The following is a 19030-nucleotide window of genomic DNA, read 5'->3' on the forward strand; positions in this document are numbered from 1 at the left end:
GGCATTACCAAACAAACAGTCAATGCTCTCTATATCCAAAGGAAAAGAATTTCGCTCAGCTGTGCTGGCAGGACAGAGAGGAAGATAGAGACAAGAGAGACAAAAAGACATGAATAGAGCGCTCCAAGTCTTATTGAAACAAACCACTTCCGTCTTCCCGGGAGCTTTTCTAGTGTGTTTTTATACTTCCCTTCATATCCTTTTTGCCTTATCTTTGCTTTCCACCACATTTTTACAGTTTCATGGTGGAAGCCTATCAGGGCCGAAAGTCTCCCTCTCTCCCTTTTTTAAGCTATAACTAAAGAAAATATTTTGGGTGTTGTGGCCTCTCATGGACAACTATTCTCAGCTTGCCTATCGTACCTGTTGGGAGGGGATACCCTAGACCACAATGTTGTTTTGACCTTATAACCACTTTGAATTTCGTCAGATCCACTTTGTTACATCAGCTGACTTGTCAGTACTCATCCAGCTGTGCGTGCAGCTGGGGGAGTATCCTGATGGGAGACAGGGCAGATCTTTTTCATCTGACAGTGATTATGGGAAACGGATAACGGAGGGATACGGGGGGAGGAGGAAGGAAAGAAGACGAAAGAGTGGGAGAGGGAGTGACAGAGTTTTTTGTTATATTACCATGCACTATCACTTCGCACTGCAGCCAGATGAGGGATTTTTTTTTTTTCTGGCTGTCTGAGTCAGTGTCTGAGACATTGTCCAAGATGGAGTCAGCAATAGGGTGGGATTAAAGCAGGAAGCAGGACACCAGGAGATAGATCAGATGACACATCATGTCTCTTTTTTGACAAGTGGATATGTTTACAGTTGAATGAAATTGGCATGTAATTATGTCGTTATCACTTAGATGACGTGTCTTGGGTAAAGTAATTATATTCAATCATTTCCCATGGAAGTTTAGAGTTTCAACGAGGCCCCAAATCCAGCACAGAGCACAGATAATTAATGAACTATGGGTCATGAAGGTAAGATGAACTCCACTGCACTCTGATTTTTTTCTCCCCTCCGTTATCATCCAGCAACAGATCCAGTCAGGTCTTCACAAACTGCAGCCAGAAATCAGCCCTCCGTACAGCGGGCCACCAGAGTGGACAGAACAGCTCACCCATCGGGCGTCTCTAATACCCGGACACACAGGAGGGCGCCTCAATCCTCCTCAGGTCCCAGGCAGCCTGAAAGAGCTTTGGCCGGAACCCCGCTGTTGGAAAGGAGACGTCAGCACCACACCAAGCCTCAGTCAGATCAGAGGAACCGAAACACAGCCAAACTAAGTAAGAGGACCCACATCTTACACTCTTAAACACCAGATTGAAAAGACAAACCTTTAGGTTCAAGTAAAATATGATGTTGAGAAGACTGGCAGTCTTCAAACTGCATTTTGCAGATCCTACTCTGATTTTTTTTTTTTCTTCAATGAGCATTGAGCTAAATGTATAAATTTTGTTTGTACTATCTTTAGTGTCCATAGTGTAAACCCTGCCCGTGCCTGGTATCCCTCTTTATTCATAGCATCTGAGTCGGTTCATGTGGTGTCACTGCAGGCACAGAAAGCCCAGGGCCAGAGCGCACCCGCCAACAGAGCAGTCGTAACCAAAACAACCACACCAGGTACTTGCAGGTTGCTTTTGTCTGCCTCTATGTCTTTCTTTATACTGTTAACAGAACAACATTGCTCATCATTATCCGTGTATGCTCAGTGAAAGTGCATGAATGTTTGGTATCATGGTGCCAAAATCTCCACAAACCACTGAATTCTGTGATTTTAGAAGCTGCTTTAAGATTTGTTTCATTTTAAGAAAACATAGCTAGACATTTTTTTTGTCTCTGTGTCGTTGTGTGTGTTTGTCTATGTGTGTGTTGATCAGAGCCACCAGAGTACGAGGCTCGGGACATCAGTGTCAGGGTCATGTCTCCTCAGTCTGTCCTCATCTCCTGGGTTGACCCTGCGGTCGAGATGGGGAAAGTCGCCCCCGGGGCATCCAGGTGGGATCTGTTAAAGTGATTGTTAGTGCATGTGTCTGTCAACGAGACAGAGAGAGAAAGAAAGACCATTTAACAGAAAGAGAATGAGTGAGAGATAACCCTAACACTTGAAATGAAACATTTTCATTCTCTCTTAACTCAGATCCTACGCAGTTAGGTACAGGGAGAAGGGCGAGTCAGCACGCTGGGAGTACAAGGACAGCACCCAGAGGAGAATGATGATTGACACCCTGTCTGCTGACGGCATGTATGAGTTCTCTGTCAGAATCTCCCAGGGAGAAAATCATGGCAAGTGGAGCGTCTCTGTCTTTCAGAGGACCCCTGAGTCAGGTGTGTACTGCCACTTGAGAATTGCTTTTAGAATATTATTTTGTAGGTTGTGCTGCAGCTGAGGGATGGTGATGGAAACTGATTTCATTTTAAGAGAAGTAGCTTTCGAGAGCCAAAGCCCTGCATTTTTCTTAGTATGAGTATGAAAAGAGAAATTATTCTCGCAGAAAAGAATTCATTCTTGCATAACCCTGTCTGTTAGCTCTTTTCTGCTTATTTCCTCATACGACACTTCATCACATTCACTCCCTATTATTCTCATTTGATATTTGATTCTAGTTTTGGCTGCCGGTCTGTCATGATTGCAGCATTTATACAATGCCATAGCAGCTCCTGAGCCACGGTTCATTGCAATGTCAGCGTTTACTGCCTGACTCACAGCTCAGATCTCCTTCTGCACTTCCATACATGAGCTCAAGGGGAGGGTTCCCTGACAATGTATGGCAGCAGTATTCTCCTCAGCTCAAGCCTCCTGGCACAAACGGCCCCGCTGTTTTTACATACTGTAAGCAGCAATTTCCTCACCCTGTTCCCTCGTTGCTGCTTCTGGTTTCTCCCCCGCCGCTCCTCCTTTCACTGCAGTCTGTCCGTTCACTTGTGTTCTCCTCACTCACCAGCACCATCTGGACCACCGGAGAACTTCGAGGTCAAGCCACTGCGAGGGAAAGGAACTGCTGTCATTGCAACATGGGATCCACCTGAGGAACCCAACGGGAGGATAAGAGGTCAGACCTGGAGGATTGAAGTAAAATTGAAAATAAATGTATTTTTGCAAAGAAATCGGTAAATATACAGTATATCCTAACTCTTTGACTTGTGGACATTTCATTTTTCACATATTTTTCTTCCATGACGACGCCCCCTTCATTAGTGTTCATCCAGTGTCCATGAACTTTTGGTTCTGGCTGACAGTGTTGGTACTGTAATTTGATTGGTGCAATATCTACGTGGGTGGAAACAAAACATAGTTTGTAATATGCTTCGTCCCATCTGTGAAAACTATGTTACTCAGCATATTAGCAGTTAGTGTCATGACTCAGGTCACTGGGTTATGTATGAACTCAGTGCTGAAGCCAGAGGACTTGGTTTTGTAACTTTTGACCATTTGGCTAATTTCCTTCACCACACCCTGCACCAATGAAAGAGAGACAAATGTTGAAAGTCTGAAAGGGACAGATGTTTTTCCTGCTATGTGGGCTTGTTGAAAAATGGCAAAAGAAATGTCTTCTTTGCAGTTTTAAATTCAGCTTCTTATAGAGTCTGACCCCATCTCTTCATTACAATTGTTCATCATCTAACTCCAAACAGAGTACATCCTGTCTTATGCTCCTGCTATGAAGCCGTTTGGAATGAAAAGTGTGACGCACCGTGGCAGCAGCAACACAGCCACCGTAGATGGCCTCACACCAGGAGACCGGTACATCTTCAAGATTAGAGCCACCAATAGGAGGGGACAGGGACCACAGAGCAAAGCCTTCAGTGTTGCCATGCCTGGATGTAAGCATCTTCTCTTATTCTGTGTCCTCAAGCATGTGTACTTTGTGAATTTGTTTCATCCTAAATTCATGACAAAATACATTTTTGTCCATTGCCAGCCATCAGCACTGCCTCGTCGTTCTCAAAAACCAAAGACACCCGCAGGACCGGCCACACTCCTTCCAAACAGGATACTGACCATGATGAGTCTGACCTCTTGTCAACAGAGGAGCCAGACACACCCCCACAGCCACGCCCTGCTGCACCTTTCAACAGGCCCGTACGCCCGCTTTCCCAGACACGCTCCTATCACAGCATCTTCTCCTCTGTAAGAGGCTCAGTCAGGAACACAGCCAACAGAGGTTCATCCAGAGGAAGAACTCAAGATAGAGAAGATGAAGAGCAAGACGAAGAGCCCACAACCCCCCCTCCAGTAGAAGAGACAACAACCATGGAGGTTGTACCGGAGACAGAAGAGCCAGACAACGATGTTTCCCCTGAATCTGAGGATGAAGAGGGATATGGTGAAGAGCCCCAGACTACTGAGACCCCCAGCCTCAAAGTTTTGACGCCCTCACCTACTAAACCTGCTCGCCCAGCCAGAAGGCCCATTAAGATCAGGGTCCATCAAAAACCTGGATCCAAGGCTGCTTCTTCCTCCTCCTCCTCCTCCTCCTCCTCCTCCTCCTCCTCCTCATCTTCTTCATCTTCTTCTACATCCTCCTCCTCATCTCCTGCCACTTCCTCCTCCTCCTCCTCCTCCTCCTCCTCCCCCTCTTCTGATTCCTCCTCATCTTCTTCTCCCTCTACCTCCTCGTCATCCTCACCTTCTTCAACCTCATCATCATCTTCTTCACATATTCAAGAGTCAGCAGTCAGTAGAAAGGACAATGTAGCTTCTTTATACCCGGAAAACAAAGACACCTACGATAAGGCGAGCATAGCACACAGCAAACCTTCAACTCCAGTTGTAATAAAAACTGATTCACCGCAGTCTGGGGCTACACCTGTACGTAGGGGTTCGGCTTCAGGAGGGCGCACCAGTGGGTCTGGTTTTGGTTCTAGATATGGTTACAGCCGAAGACATCCTGGAATTTTGGTTAGAGGGAATTCAACCCGAATGCTGAATGGTTACAAACCCGCCATCACCTCACAGTCAAATCTACCAAGCAGAGCTCCAAACCAAGCAGCAACAAACACACGTTCTTCAGCAACATCACAATCCACTGTTCCAGACAGGACTCAAAACCACGAAACATTGCATACGTTCAATCCAACGGCATCAAAGCCAACTTCAGGAAGTGCTTCAAACAGCCAAGCAACATCCGGTACATATAATTTCGACAAGTCACAGTCCAGGTCACAGTCCAGGTCACACGGCTCTGCGACGCCAGATACACACAGCTCAAGCGCTAATCCATCCACTTCACAAAGCAGCTCACAGCACCCATCCACTGCAGGATCAGGCTCTTCTCAGTCAACGTCACAGGGAGGATCTCACAGCTCTGCAACTTCACACAACACACACAATTCAGAGAGTTCACACACATCGCCTGAGCGAGACACAGCATATGGTGAGGGAGGTGATGCCAATAGAAATAAAAACACAGATACAGAAACAAGCGAAGTTGAAGAGCCTACTTCAAGCTCTAAAAGACAACCCACAGAAGAGCAGGGAAGGGAGGAGGAGGGAAGGGAGGAGAGGACTAATGTAAATCCCGGGAGTTCTCGTACCAGAATTAGCTCCTCATTTGCCGAAAGATTCCCTTGGCTAGCTAGTCGTTATCCAGGCCGGTTCAATTCAGGAACAAGGACGTCATCTTCCAGGCAGGATGGTAGGACCCCATGGACCAGGACTTCTTCCTCTGTAGGGGCTGGCAGACCCATCATGAGGGGAACATCCACTAGGGTGTCAGGGGCCACGGGTGCTGCCGGAGTGTCCTCATTACAGGAGACCAGTGAAGATCTGAAGACTCCTTCCACTCATGATTCACTAAAGAATGGGGTTGGGGTGGGCTCGGTTAAGCCTTCTGTGACCGATAAAAGTTCAGCATCTATTGACACTAGAAACCCAACTACCTCATCCTCCTCCTCCTCCTCTTCTTCTTCAGCTTCCTCTTCAGCATCCACGTATCCAAATTCTCATCATTCCTCAGGTGGACACAGAGACTCAAGTGAGCCCATTCATAGAGGAACATCTGATGACACTGATAGCAGTCATGGTAAGGACTATGATGATGAGAGGAGTAGAGAAATTAGTGGGAAAGTTGCAGACCCCACAGTCGCCCAGAAGAATCCTGCTGTAACATCAGCTGACCCTGACAGAAACGCAGAGGACAACGAGAGTGTGGATACGAGGGAAACTCCTTCGCGGACCAGGACCGGCACATCTTTTGGAATCACACCGACTCACCGTCGACCTGGCGTAGGGGTGAATGGGAGGGTACGCTCTCCTCTGTTGGCTAGCAGGCAGTTTGGTGGGTCCAGGCTTCCCATCAGACCACAACCAGCACAGAACTCAAGGCTGGGTTCCTCAACATCAGGATCATCCTCATCGTCGTCTGATTCCTCTTCTTCATCAAATTCACCCCAGACAGCTTTGACCTCAGATCGCGAAGCTGGCACTGGCACTACTGTGACGAGGACAGGGGGAATAATTGGAGGAAACTCTCCTTCCACATCGTCATCTTCATCATCCTCATCATCATCTTCATCTAGAGACAGTTTTAGGGGACAGGGTGGAAGGCCTCGGTATCCTATCTCCAGAGGGAAACCAACCAATGGAGGAGCAGTCAAACCTGCCAATGGAAATGGTAAAGTCAGTTGTTAAAGTACACAGAAGATGCAAGGATTTGCATGAGCAAAAAAACTAATTAAATGATGAATAATGTGTAGATAATACAGCTTGATACTATGAAGTACTTTGCTTTAATCTTTCAATTGTTTAGGTAAAAATGGGCGGCCCAACCTGACAGCAACAGACGATAAAGATTCCTCCTCCTCTCAAGGAATCAGTAAAGCTGTTGGTCAAAGATTTATCACTGGACCTGATGGAACCAAATGGGTATCTATGTTTAATGGTCTTTAAGTACTTTCTTCTGTTATTGGCATGCTCTAGCATGACATACCATAGACTGTACTGTAATGTATCACTTTTAAGGATTAGTTAAACTTTTTTTTTTCTTTGTTGCTGAGGGTTAGATGAGATCCTTGTGGTAAATGTGAAGCCACAGCCAGGAGAAGTTGGTAGCAGACTTGAAACAGCTAGGCTTGTCTCTGTCTAATAGTCTCTTCTGGCAGACCGGCAACCTCACAGTGATGACGATACCCCAGTAATTTACTGTGTCGATCCAAGAAATAATCTGGCACATAATGCCCAATAAAACCAAAAGGTGTTGTTTTTAAGATTTGTTTTCTTTTAGTGATTAAACAAACGAGATGTAGCATGTTAATTAGCTATCTTTACAGTTGCTGGTAGGCAGGTTTTTTGTTTTTTTTACCCTTGGACAGAGCCAGGCAGGAGTCTTTTCATCTAACTTTGATCCATTCTTGTAAAACAGATCATTTGTTTTCATTCAAAGTGTGGATTGCAGAAATGACTTCACTAAATCTCACAGTCAGGATGAGGCAATAGTTTATCCTTTTTATAGATTACTGGATTACTGTATAGCTTTGGTGAATATTTCTGTCCATCTAGGTGGTAGATTTGGAGCAAGGGGTTCTCATGAACCAGGATGGACAAGTTCTCCAGGACTCCAATGGCAAACCCAAGAGAGTGGTCCTTGGCGAGGATGGACGCACAATTTTTGGTGATACACTGCAGACAATCTTACATTAAATTCAAATATACTGTATAAAGATTGAACATGTATTTGAAAAACATCTCTTATTCTCATGATAATTTACTGTTAAAGACAATATCATGAATATTATGTCTCCCCTTCTCCTTGTTTGACCCATCCACCGCCTACCAGACCACATGGGCAGTCCTCTGGTGAACCAGGAAGGTATGGCTCTGTTCGGCCATGGCAGAGATAGCCGGCCTGTGATCAACCCCAAAGACAAGGTCCTCATGGTTGGAGGGAAACCTGTACTTGGCTTGGACCTGCCTCACCTCAGGACTTCCACCACCACCACCACCACCGCAACCACCACCACCACTACTACCATGGCTCCTACTACCACACCTGAACCCACCACCACCGAATGGCCAGAGGAGACTAGCACTGCACTTCCATTCCCAACCTGCCCACCTGGAACCTTCTCCAAAACAGATGAATATGGGAATCCAGTGCTGGATCCAGAAGGAATATTGGACTGTTATCCAGAAGGTGAGCCTTTATTTTGAGATTCATAACACACTGCAGATAGCAACATAGGTTCTGAATACAGAGGTGTGATAAATACAGCAATACCCGTACCTCCAATATTGATTTGTAAATAGTTTTTTCCACAGAACTGATGTCAAGCTTAGCAAAGTGTTTTTGAGCCAGAACACAAATAGGTATGACTTCACTAAATCTCTCACTTGTATTGTTTGTCATATCCATCTAGGCCAAGGCCATGAGTATTTCCTGTCTGTACCCACAGAGTCCAATAACTCTATAACACTATGTGTGTGTGTGTGTGTGTGTGTGTGTGTGTGTGTGTGTGTGTGTGTGTGTGTGTGTGTGTGTGTGAGACCAAATGACTCATATGTAAGTCTCCACATCTGGGCCCTGGCTGTGGTCAGAGTACTGCTGGTTTAGAAGCACTAGGAGCTGTCAGAGGCACTAACATTAGTGTTATCACATTCAGACATATAGACAATGACTGAAACTCATTTAAACACACACATGCATGAACACACACAGCAGGGTAATATATAGATTCACCATCTTTCAAATTAGCCAGGGTTTTAAACTATAAGCAGAAAAGCAGTTGTTCTGAGTAAGTGAATGAAAATTCAAAGCAAGTGATGAAGTATTTCGGTATTTGGGTTAGGGCTAAATTATAGTGTGTGGATTTGTGGTTCTATTGGCGAAGGATAGTGATATTTATTTACGACTTGAGTGTAGTTTTTGGCATCCCATTCTCAACAATAGATAAAGTCCCAACAAAAAATATCTCAGTTCTGTCTCATTGTAATGGCGAAAATGGGTTTGCCATTGGAGTCTTGGCGATATACTAGTTAAAACAAGTAAACTCCCATTGAAACAAGATATGTTGACAATTATTTTTTTTCTCCACTGTGGCAGCTCTGTACCATCCAGTGCCTATTATTAGAGCAGCAGCAGCATGTATAACCTCAAGCTGGAAAGATGTTTTCCTTGTAAAGTCTACAAGAGAGAAAACAGCGCCAGTGTGGATTTTACAATGCTTTTTCACTCACACATCACACACTTATGTTGACTGAGATCTAGCCAGGCTTGCTTTAGTGTGGAATTATGTATTAGTGCTTGTCCCTATGTTTTCAAATAGCTTTGTGTACATGGATGCGTGGGTGTACATGTTTATGTGCATATGCCAGTTCACAAATGTGTACATATCCATGTGAGATTGATGCTACAGCTTGTTCTACTTCTCTGACAGAGGAATCATCAGGAATGGAAATGGACCACATGGTTACAGTGACCGTGGTGCCTGATGCTTTAGCTCTTAAGAAAGGTATTGGCTGAGTTTGGCTTCAGACCAACCTACCGCCACTGGGCTGGATGGACTAAAACGCACTGTATGCTCATTGTTTGGTGACCGTTTACCGCACTGTTTGGTCCATTGTCTGTTTATCTGTCAGTGGATCTGTTTGCTAGCCCTTCCTGTCTCTTCCTCTTTGCCTTGCCTGTGGTCTTCACTCTGTTTCTTCTTCTTGTACGTTTGTTTGGTTTGGTCTTAGTTCATTGCTGGGATTTTGGATATTTTCCTTTCTGGGCTGTTTTTCATCACATTTATCCCAAAAAACTGGACCCAGGCTGCATGTGAACTGTATTACTAAGCGGAAGAGAATGCCCTGGCTTATGATTCAATGCAATGTATTTGCTGTTCTTAACGTTGCTTTGTAATGTAATAGATGAACCCCGGTTTCGGCCAAACACTAGCTGAATGGAAAACTTGGTTGTAAGGATTTGCATCTTGTAATTTCACTATAGGCATTTGGATTTCGGAATAAATCTGTAGCATGTGAGCATTACAATATTTTCTTAGCATTTCTTTGCCACGGCTCAAAGCTGGTTGCATGTGTGTGCACCATGATGTAATGCCAAGCTCCACTGGTGCAGTACTGGGACAAAAACAGTGATGAAAGAGGAAGGAACTAATTGAATTTCACCCACTGAATCCTTTCACATTTGTCAGCCTTGGAGACTTGGCCGTTGTCTTCAAGCTCCACCCCCCCACCCCTCACATGGAAAATATGGGTAGCAAAACATTACATAAGAATACAGCTTTGGGTGTTTGGTCTTTGTGAGAGTGATCTCACATGTCTGCCCATAATTAAGTAACTCTCTTTAACACTCTGACTACACAGATGATGGCGACCATTACAAAGGATTAATAAAACACTACAGCATGTTATTGAGTTGGGATGTGATTAACATAAATCTCTTTTTAATCAAAAGCTCACTGACACATGTGTTGTTGCTAGATGAGCTTTTTGTCCAGACCACCCTGCCGCCGACCACCACCACCACCACCACCACAACAACAGCAACCCCCACCACCACAGAGATGGCAACTCCGCCGCCACGCGCCAGACCCATGAACCAAGGCCCTTCATCTGAGTTTGACCTCAGTGGGAAGAAGCGATTCACAGGTAACGCAATGGTAGAAATAGATGTGTGTTTGTCAGTGAGTCTTTGCTCATATGTCTTTACTCTTGCACAAAAGCCTCTGTCACTGTTTGATGTACATCTTAATGCAATCTCTTCCAGAGTTTAGCCTTGTTTCCGGTGCACGTCCAGCCTCAGATTTAATATCGCATTCCCATTATGAATGATGGATCTCTCTATAAAAGGAGCTTAACCCCATCTGACAGACAGACAGTAAATTCTTTTTTTTTTATACACTGGTTGTTTTTCATACGCTCAGTGTATGTAAAACCATCCCTTTAGCTTCTTCCAAGGAGTGAGGAGATTATAATTTTCTATTGGTTTCTCTTACAGAGTTAAGATTTGAGTTTGCCGTGTAGCTCCAAACTCAGATTTTAAGTTTACCGTCACATTCTCATTAAGCATTATGGATCTCTTTTTAAAAAGAATTTAACCCCCTCAGATAGACAATAAGTTATACTTTCACCTGATGCATGAAAAAACATCCTTCACCCAATAATGTTGCTTCTCCCAAGAAGCAGGAGAGAATATCTTTTTATTAGTCTCTGTGAGATTACTCTACTGCAGATGTCAGAGAGACTAACAAGAATAACACATGTTATCTTTACCCGACGACAAGATGAATAGAATATGTCTTTAGCAAAGAAAGTAAAGGAGCATGATTGACCATGCATGCTTGGCTTCTGAGTATCATATATATTGCTGGTCCCCCGTTCATGAGTCTGTGTGATGGTCTCTCGGTGCCATAAATCATGACAGACTGATGGGAGTTCTGCTTTGTTTCGTAGAGGAGTAATAAATTTGGACCCCTATCTTGGCTCTCTTAGCAATACCTCATAAATATATGACCCCGTCAGACTTTACAGAAACAATCGGCCAAGAAAAAAAATAAAAATTTGCAAACATTTTCCTTCACTGTAAGTCGTTTTTTTTACCCCTCATCCACATCAAAATGTCTGCTACGATATGGTGCCCACGCAAAGTGCTGAAGGGTCAAACACCAGAGAGTTTAACTATTGATTTTAGACTACTCTGTTTACATATATGGTTATACTATAGATGAATATTCAGACATTACATTGTGGAAAATGGCAATAAATACAATTCAGGACTACTGATTCATTCAAATTGGTTCCATCTACCCTTAATTGGCTCAAAATAACAAAGTTAACTGAGGACACATTGTTAAAGGTCTCTAGCCTTGATCCTAGTAAACTTTGGCCCCCTGCTTTCTTTTTACTGTTCTTGTGTGCTTACTTTGGCCTCTCATACTTTATCCCTTCATCTTGTTGCACAAACAGACCAAAATATTCTCCTGACAGAAATAAAAATAAAACTTACATCACTCCAACCTTCCTAAAAACTACTAAAGTCAGAGGTCCTTTTAATATTACTTTGTTTAATGGCGGCACTTTCTGTCACGTTTCAGCTCTTTAAATAGTAGCTATGGTAGTAAATTGTTGCTCGTATATTTACAGAACATGATTGGTAAGTGCTTTCAGCTTTGGGAATTTGTGTTGTTAACATAGTCAGAACATAGACATTTTAGTGCTCGAGCAAGAGAGGGACAGTCCATCCGCAGCAGAAGAGAAGCCATAAGCTTGTAACAGCTAAAGTGAGTGACTTTCATAAATGAGTATTAATGGGGTGATTTAGTGTTGCATTTCCATAACGTTGGGGCGACTTGTGATGGTCAGAATCAATGCACGAAATCAGAGATATTGTCCCTTGGCAAGCCTCAAAACCATCTGATCCTACACTTCCCATAATGCAAATCAACATCATTTTTGGTTAGACCCTCCCTTGTCTACTCAAGTTAAGGTACAACAGATGTCCCATGAGTAATTTTCTAAGTTGACAAATTTCCTCCAGAACCACAGCAGAAATTGTACAATTGTTTTCACAGGCTTTCACAGTACGCCCCATAGCAAGTAAACTGACAGACTCTGGCCTTTAAGAATCATGGGTAATCATTCTGGATGTGAATCAGCAACGAGTGCCAGTAGCTTCAATGTGTGCCTGTTGCCAGTCTACAGATGTGGATAAAACCTTGAGTAATGGTGCCACTGTCACTTAATGACAGATTAAATGAAAATTGTCACTGCCATTTATATTGATCTTTGCTAGAAACCTTTTTTTTTTTTTTAGATTTAGGGCTGCGTCTTTATCAGTGCAGTGTCAGAACTATCAGTAGGATCTGCTCCAGAAGCAACAGTGGAACAATAACAAGGCTTACTCTGGACACCATTTATCTTGATAAACAACGGCTTTCTTGTGATCACACACCTCTCATAGAGCCATCTGAAAGTGATTACTCTCCCAAGTTCTGAGAGAAAAACAGACGAGAGCAGAAGAGCAGTGGAAATCATAAAAGTTATGGAGGCTGACCTCAGCACGGAGAGTAGAGACTGTTGGCTCCATGTGGAGACATCCTCTTTCCTATTTATTAGTTTAATATATTTTAGGTCCACTTAAGCAGCCTGCCAGTCCACAGACCTGCTTTGCATGCACCGTCTGAAAGAGACCTCATCTTTGTCCCTTTATCTGTCCAGGTTCAGTTTATTTTGAATGAATCTAGCCCAAGGCAGTACAAAAAAGTATCCGCTAATAATTCTTAGCAGTTGTGTGAATCTTCTTTACAGTAAGCTCCAGATGGATGGAGTTTGCCACATTGGACAAGAAAATGAGTACCAGGATGTTTGGACTATTGAAATGCTAATTTATGCCTTACTAGACAGATATTAGGGCTGACATTATGTGAACCAACCCGATGCTGTTTCCAAGTCACATTTGATCCACGTCAGGCTCAGACATACCAGTCTTCATCCGTGTTTTGGATTTTGGTTTTTTCGACAAGCAGAAGAAGACAGTGTGTCCCTGTAGGGAGGTTCTTCCAGCATTTCAAAATGAACACATGAACAAAGCAAAACATCTGGATCTGGGTCTTCCCACTGAATCAGTCTGCACAGATCCATGTGGATGCTGTGCAGAAAAGCAGCCTTACAAGCACCCTGTGTATAAACGGACACATAAGATTGTGTATGTCAGTGTATGAGTGCGTAATACATAAGCCATATGATTGTGTTTACACATACAACAAGAGCTTGCAACAGCCTGAAGCCACACAGCCTCGCAGACTGTGTGTTGATGTGCAGATAGTGACACGTGTTAGACTCTTGGCCGGCACAGAGGGCCAATCATCTGGGGAGGTGGGAGTGACTCCAGGCTCCGCTGGTTCCCCCCGATTCCCAGCCAGTCTAGGAATTGTGGGATATCTCAAGTATTCGCAGCTGTAGGTTCAGCTGGTATTTCCAGAGTCACTAACAACATTTTTTTTTTTTAAGAAGGACAGTGGAGAAGGGAGGAGATTCGGAAACAGCCAGATATAGAGGGATGGTCACATGAGCAAGCAAGCTAAAAAATGTCTATCAACAAACCACAAATTATTTCAAAATGACTGAACAGGACTGACAAATTTAAAATTGTATGATTTGAAAAAATCTAAAAGGCATGTATTAGGAAAATATGTAGTTGAAATAAGGGAAGTGATTCCCTTCCATCATTTTTTTCCTGCCATCAGCTCCCTATGTGAACTACATCCGGAAGGACCCAGGTGCTCCTTGCTCCTTGACAGAGGCTCTGGAGTACCTACAGGTTGACGTCCTTGAAGACCTTATGAAGAAGGACAGCGTGGCAGCCAGTCAGAGACAGCCTCCCAAAAACAAGCCCCATAACTTCACTATTGTCGCCATGGAGGGCTGCCATTCATTCATCATCCTGGATTGGGCCCGCCCACTGAAAGGGGATATGGTGTCAGGTAAGTAATTTAGTTTTTTCAGAAGCTGAAGTTATTGAAAATTAATTCTTGTTAAGAAATAAGTACATATATCTTCGGTGTTTATTTTGACTAGTCTACTTACTTACTTGGGCAAAATTTTTAATTCCAATAGGAAGAAATTTAAGTTAGTACCTGTTAAAGGTTAATATGTAACTTTTCTGCATTAAAATGTCTAAAAACGACCAGATCATTCCAATCTCTCCAGCAATTTTCAAACCTAGAGAAATCAGTGAGAAACAGTCTGTTTCATTTGGTCGCCTGTCAACGGCGTCATATCCCCTTTGCGCATGCGTCAGCGTTGTGGTTGTCTGCCAGCAAACTGAATTAAGTAGGGCTGTGTTCAAAATCATTTGCTATGTAGTGCATTACATTTTACCTGCAGTGTGTGTAAATTCATCCATTTTATCGTGCCCTCAAAAATTCCACAATAGAATGAAAAAAGTGTCCAGGGCATACACATTTTATAGATCCAAAAGCTGAAACGATTGGTCCAATAATCCATTCATTGATTGATGAAAAAAAAAGGTAACTGTTTTGATAATCAATGAATCACTTAAATAATTTTCAAAGAAAAATGCCAAACTCTCTTCTGGTTCCAGCCTCTCACGTGTGAATTTGCTGCAGAGATTTAGGATATATTGTTACATGTTACTAGAATCCCTCCGGACTCAGAACTCACTCCAGCTGTAAATTGTTAATAAAATCATGGAAAAGCAGACTGTGTTGAACACGTGGAATATTGGGCTGCTCAGTTTTTCAGGGAAAACCAAAATTCCTCTGACCTAGAAAGTGACACTTGGAAAAAAAAAAAAAAAAAGGGACAGAGAAGAGACTGAAGATAACAGCCTACTGCGTGAGACATGATGGACTATCAAGGAGCAGTCTGGCCAGCTAGAGAGGCAGCATGTTTTCTTTGGCAGGAAAACACAAGCTTCTGGTCATGCTGTGGGCTGGTCCTTCACTCTGATGTGTAAAACAGATAGATGGCCTCTACTGTCACTGGTGTTTTCTTCCTCAGTTTCTTTCCACTCCTTCTCCTTGGTGTTTCCTCTTTGCTCACACAGTTATCATGGCACTTTCTGTATTATCTACTTAATTTGTTTGGACCATTTGGCACCTGATGACTATTGTCACACTTTGTATTTTGCCCTACATACATAACATGTTGCACTCCTGAAACCAATTACTTTTAAATGATGTGGATATAGGAAATAGCTTTTTTTGTGACATAATCTATGATAACCAAAGATTATTACCCAAAACTCTGTGAACATCTACTTATATGAGTTTCACATGTGGATTTTCTGTTAGACTGGAATATTGTAGCACTGTAAAAGAGGATCCGGCATATCTGTCTAAGATATACTGCAAATAAAATACAAATTTTCTGACTCACACATGTACAGGTATAGTTCACACATGCAGATCCAATCACAAGGCACTGTTTTAGTTATTAGGGAGTGTTTGCACAACCATGTCATACGAGTTATGGGTCATGGCTTTCAAAACAAATGCATGGAAACAGCTGTTGGCATGTGGGTGATTTTGTGAGTTTTAACCTAATACCAACTTCTGGTTTCTTTTACTGTGATGCATTGACGACCTTTTGCTTAAAGGTTTTGGGCAAAACAAGTGTTGCATTTGGCTCAAAGGACCAACTTCTAAGGAAGCAATTTAATGAATTTCTACCTTAAGTAGGGAAAGATAGAGTACAGGCGCAGATGGCAAAGGCAATATTACTCGATGAAACCTCAGTTTAACAATGTAAAATGGAGAAGGAATGAAAAACCAGAAGAAGAAAAACAAAGTAGCTAGTATTTCCCTTCCCTCCTGTCAGCAGCCAGCTGTGTTGGTGTGGATCCAGTAGAAATAGAAACTCAAACTCGAAAGTCCAATAGAAACAGTTGGTAGTTTGATGTGCAGCAGAGCTGGCCTCAAAAGTTTTAAAGTGAATGATCGTGGGCTGCATGACCTCAGGTTACTCGCGGGATTCTCAAGATTAGTCTGCGTGACTGAGGAGAAGAAGAAAACAGACGGACTGACAGATAGGAGGACGGTCTGCATGAGCTACAGAAAATGCCAGAACCTCACATTTTCCTCAGAGTTCAATGTGTATGGGAGACCACCTACAAAATAATTGAAACCATAAAATAAATCTTAGTACTTAACTAATTGTCATAGGGCATGTGAGTCCAAGACTGACAGAGCAAAAAAAGAAGGTTGTAGAAGTACCTTGTTTTTAAACGAATAGTTCAGCATAAATGAAAATATAAAGCTATTGTCAGAGACTTAAGGAAGTTACTGTGCCCAGCCACAAAATAGTCAAAGAAAAATAATCCACAAAACCACAGCATGTTGTTTTTACACTTTGGTTTTTCTACAAGTGAAATAAACAAGCTACAAGAGTGTGTTACTTGTTGAGCTTTAGAAGTTCTTTTCCTGTACAGACGTGAGTGTGGTAATGATTTTCTCGATTGAATCTTGGCAAAAAAAGGAAATAAGCGTGTTTCTCCAAACTGCTCTTTTAATCTTGAGCCTCAGGGTTTTGTTTTGTATCATCTCTAATTCAGCTTTTTAGTTTCTTCTAAAAGCTAATTAGCTATTCACTTTATTTTGTGTTGCTCCCCGCAGGCTACATGGTTCACAGTGCTTCATACGATGATGTCCTCAACAATAGATGGTCCTCTAGAGCCTCCAGCGGGACACATCTGCCTGTGGAGAATCTCAAACCCAACTCTAGGTAACGCATACAGCCCGGTGTGTGGGCTTGTGTCACATGTATACATACAAGCAACACACACACACACTTGGAGAGAAGCTAATGCGTGCATATGCACAATGCTTTCAGGCTCAGGGATTCCCAGTGTCATCTCACACATGGGAATCATAGAAAACAAGAACCTTATTTTACAAACAAAGATTTGCTCGGTTGCAAGATCCTTTACCCTGACCTGCGTGTAACGTTTATGATCACGTTGCTGCCTCGGGTGCAGGTGCTTGGCTGTGGCTTTGGAGTGTTTAATTCTACTGGGGCGTGTTTATACCATTATCCTGTCATCACATAATGGACAGAATATACATCTTCTCTTCATGTTTGAGTCATATAATCTGCATACAGGATGTGTCTGCTGATGTTATGCTGTGTTTATGCAGGAGTATGTTGCCAATTGTAATATCAAACCAGACTGACACTAATCAGAGCATGGATACTGATACTATAATTGTTGTATGAGAGGTCAGAAAGCCGTCAGAGTGAAGTAAATCCATTTAGCTAAATGGAGGCAGGTTAAGAAAGAAATTTGAATTCGCACCAAAATGCGAAATGTAGTAAAACTCTGTTGAGACGCTGGAAGATTTGGTGGAAAATAAACACAGCACAGATTCGGTCCCTTCAGGCTGTTTCAGTTATCAGACCATGTTTTCACAACAATGTCTCATGAGACACGGGTCACGTTTTTCAAAATAAATGAATGGAAACTGCTCTTAGCACATGGCCGTAGAGAGGAGGGGAGATGTTATTGAAACCAGTTTCTTTTGCATTCACCTCCGTGCATCGAGGGGTTTAAAGATTTAAAGAAAGTGTAAACGGTGCTGGTAACTTTAGACTAGACTAGAGATTTCATACTCAATACATGTGTGTTTACGTATCATAAATAGTCACTAAAATGATGCAAGTTGAGGTAATCTGAATTGTTGTCTGCCATCCACTAAAACACAGTGATGAACCTGTATGGCATGTACCTTCAGAGAGCCGCATAAAGCAAGCTGTATGTCACATAACAGAGTCAATCAAAGTCCTCACTGGAAATGTGCCATCCTTAAAAACATATGGTTTTCATATTGTCTGTGTGAGGTGCGTGGACCTCACATGATATTTAGTCAATCAGTGATAAGCACAAGTTCTCCCCAAGAGATGAAAAAAAATGTAAACATAGACCATTTCATACCTACAGTATAACCAACCTGACACTGTCTGAAAAGTCTAAATCATTTTTAGCATATAATCTAACCATCACTTGGTGGTTTACACGCTGAGAAACAGTTAACTAAGTTCAGATGCGTGAGTTCATCAGCAGCAGAAGTAACCTCTCGCCTGGTGGAAGCATGACTCTGTTGAGGTGTTATGATAGGTGTCTCATCTTTGGCTGTATAACCAAACACCTGCTGCTGAACACAAACAGCAGAGCCGCGTGCATGAGTAAAGTTTTCCAGGAGGCTACAAAGGGGGTTTCCCTCCCTGGCAACCAGCTTGTATTCACGATAGTGTGTCTCCCGTGGTTACCGTTGATCTCGGGATGGTTTATGGGATAGTGTTGGCATTTCCCACACTGCAGGCACCTTCTTGTTGCCAGAAATACTGAGCTACTATGGTGCTAAACACACACATATGTACATTTACATATCGTGGATGAATTTTCTTTGATCCAAAAGCTTTCTTGCTTTTGAGTTTGAGTCATAAATATTTATGTATGTCATGCATATTCTACTAAAGCTGCTTCATGATATCACATTTTCTCTCAAATTTAAAACTACTGTTCATATTGACAGATGCCACAACTGGATACCCCACAAGTAACCACTGGGC

General features: G+C 42.8%; 1 protein-coding gene across 3 annotated transcripts in view; it reads left to right on the forward strand.

The window, feature by feature from the left end:
- The window catches only part of fndc1 (fibronectin type III domain containing 1), a 36915-nt gene that overhangs the window by 12020 nt on the left and 5865 nt on the right, over positions 1-19030 (forward strand). For 2 of the 3 annotated variants that reach the window (XM_087172372.1, XM_087172373.1), the window contains exons 4-17: positions 1035-1286; positions 1525-1623; positions 1881-1998; positions 2141-2328; positions 2946-3053; positions 3637-3825; positions 3924-6617; positions 6753-6868; positions 7502-7613; positions 7779-8135; positions 9376-9450; positions 10424-10591; positions 14188-14424; positions 17077-17185. In XM_087172372.1, the coding sequence (XP_087028498.1) occupies positions 1035-1286; positions 1525-1623; positions 1881-1998; positions 2141-2328; positions 2946-3053; positions 3637-3825; positions 3924-6617; positions 6753-6868; positions 7502-7613; positions 7779-8135; positions 9376-9450; positions 10424-10591; positions 14188-14424; positions 17077-17185 (4822 nt within the window). The remainder of the gene's footprint in view (positions 1-1034; positions 1287-1524; positions 1624-1880; positions 1999-2140; positions 2329-2945; positions 3054-3636; positions 3826-3923; positions 6618-6752; positions 6869-7501; positions 7614-7778; positions 8136-9375; positions 9451-10423; positions 10592-14187; positions 14425-17076; positions 17186-19030) is intronic. The other variant, XM_087172374.1, reaches the window with a different exon arrangement.

This window comes from Seriola lalandi, unplaced genomic scaffold, assembly GCF_002814215.2.
Source record: "Seriola lalandi dorsalis isolate HSWRI2012SDOR001 ecotype SW California unplaced genomic scaffold, Sedor1 jcf7180002052469, whole genome shotgun sequence".
Taxonomy (NCBI): Eukaryota; Metazoa; Chordata; class Actinopteri; order Carangiformes; family Carangidae; genus Seriola; species Seriola lalandi.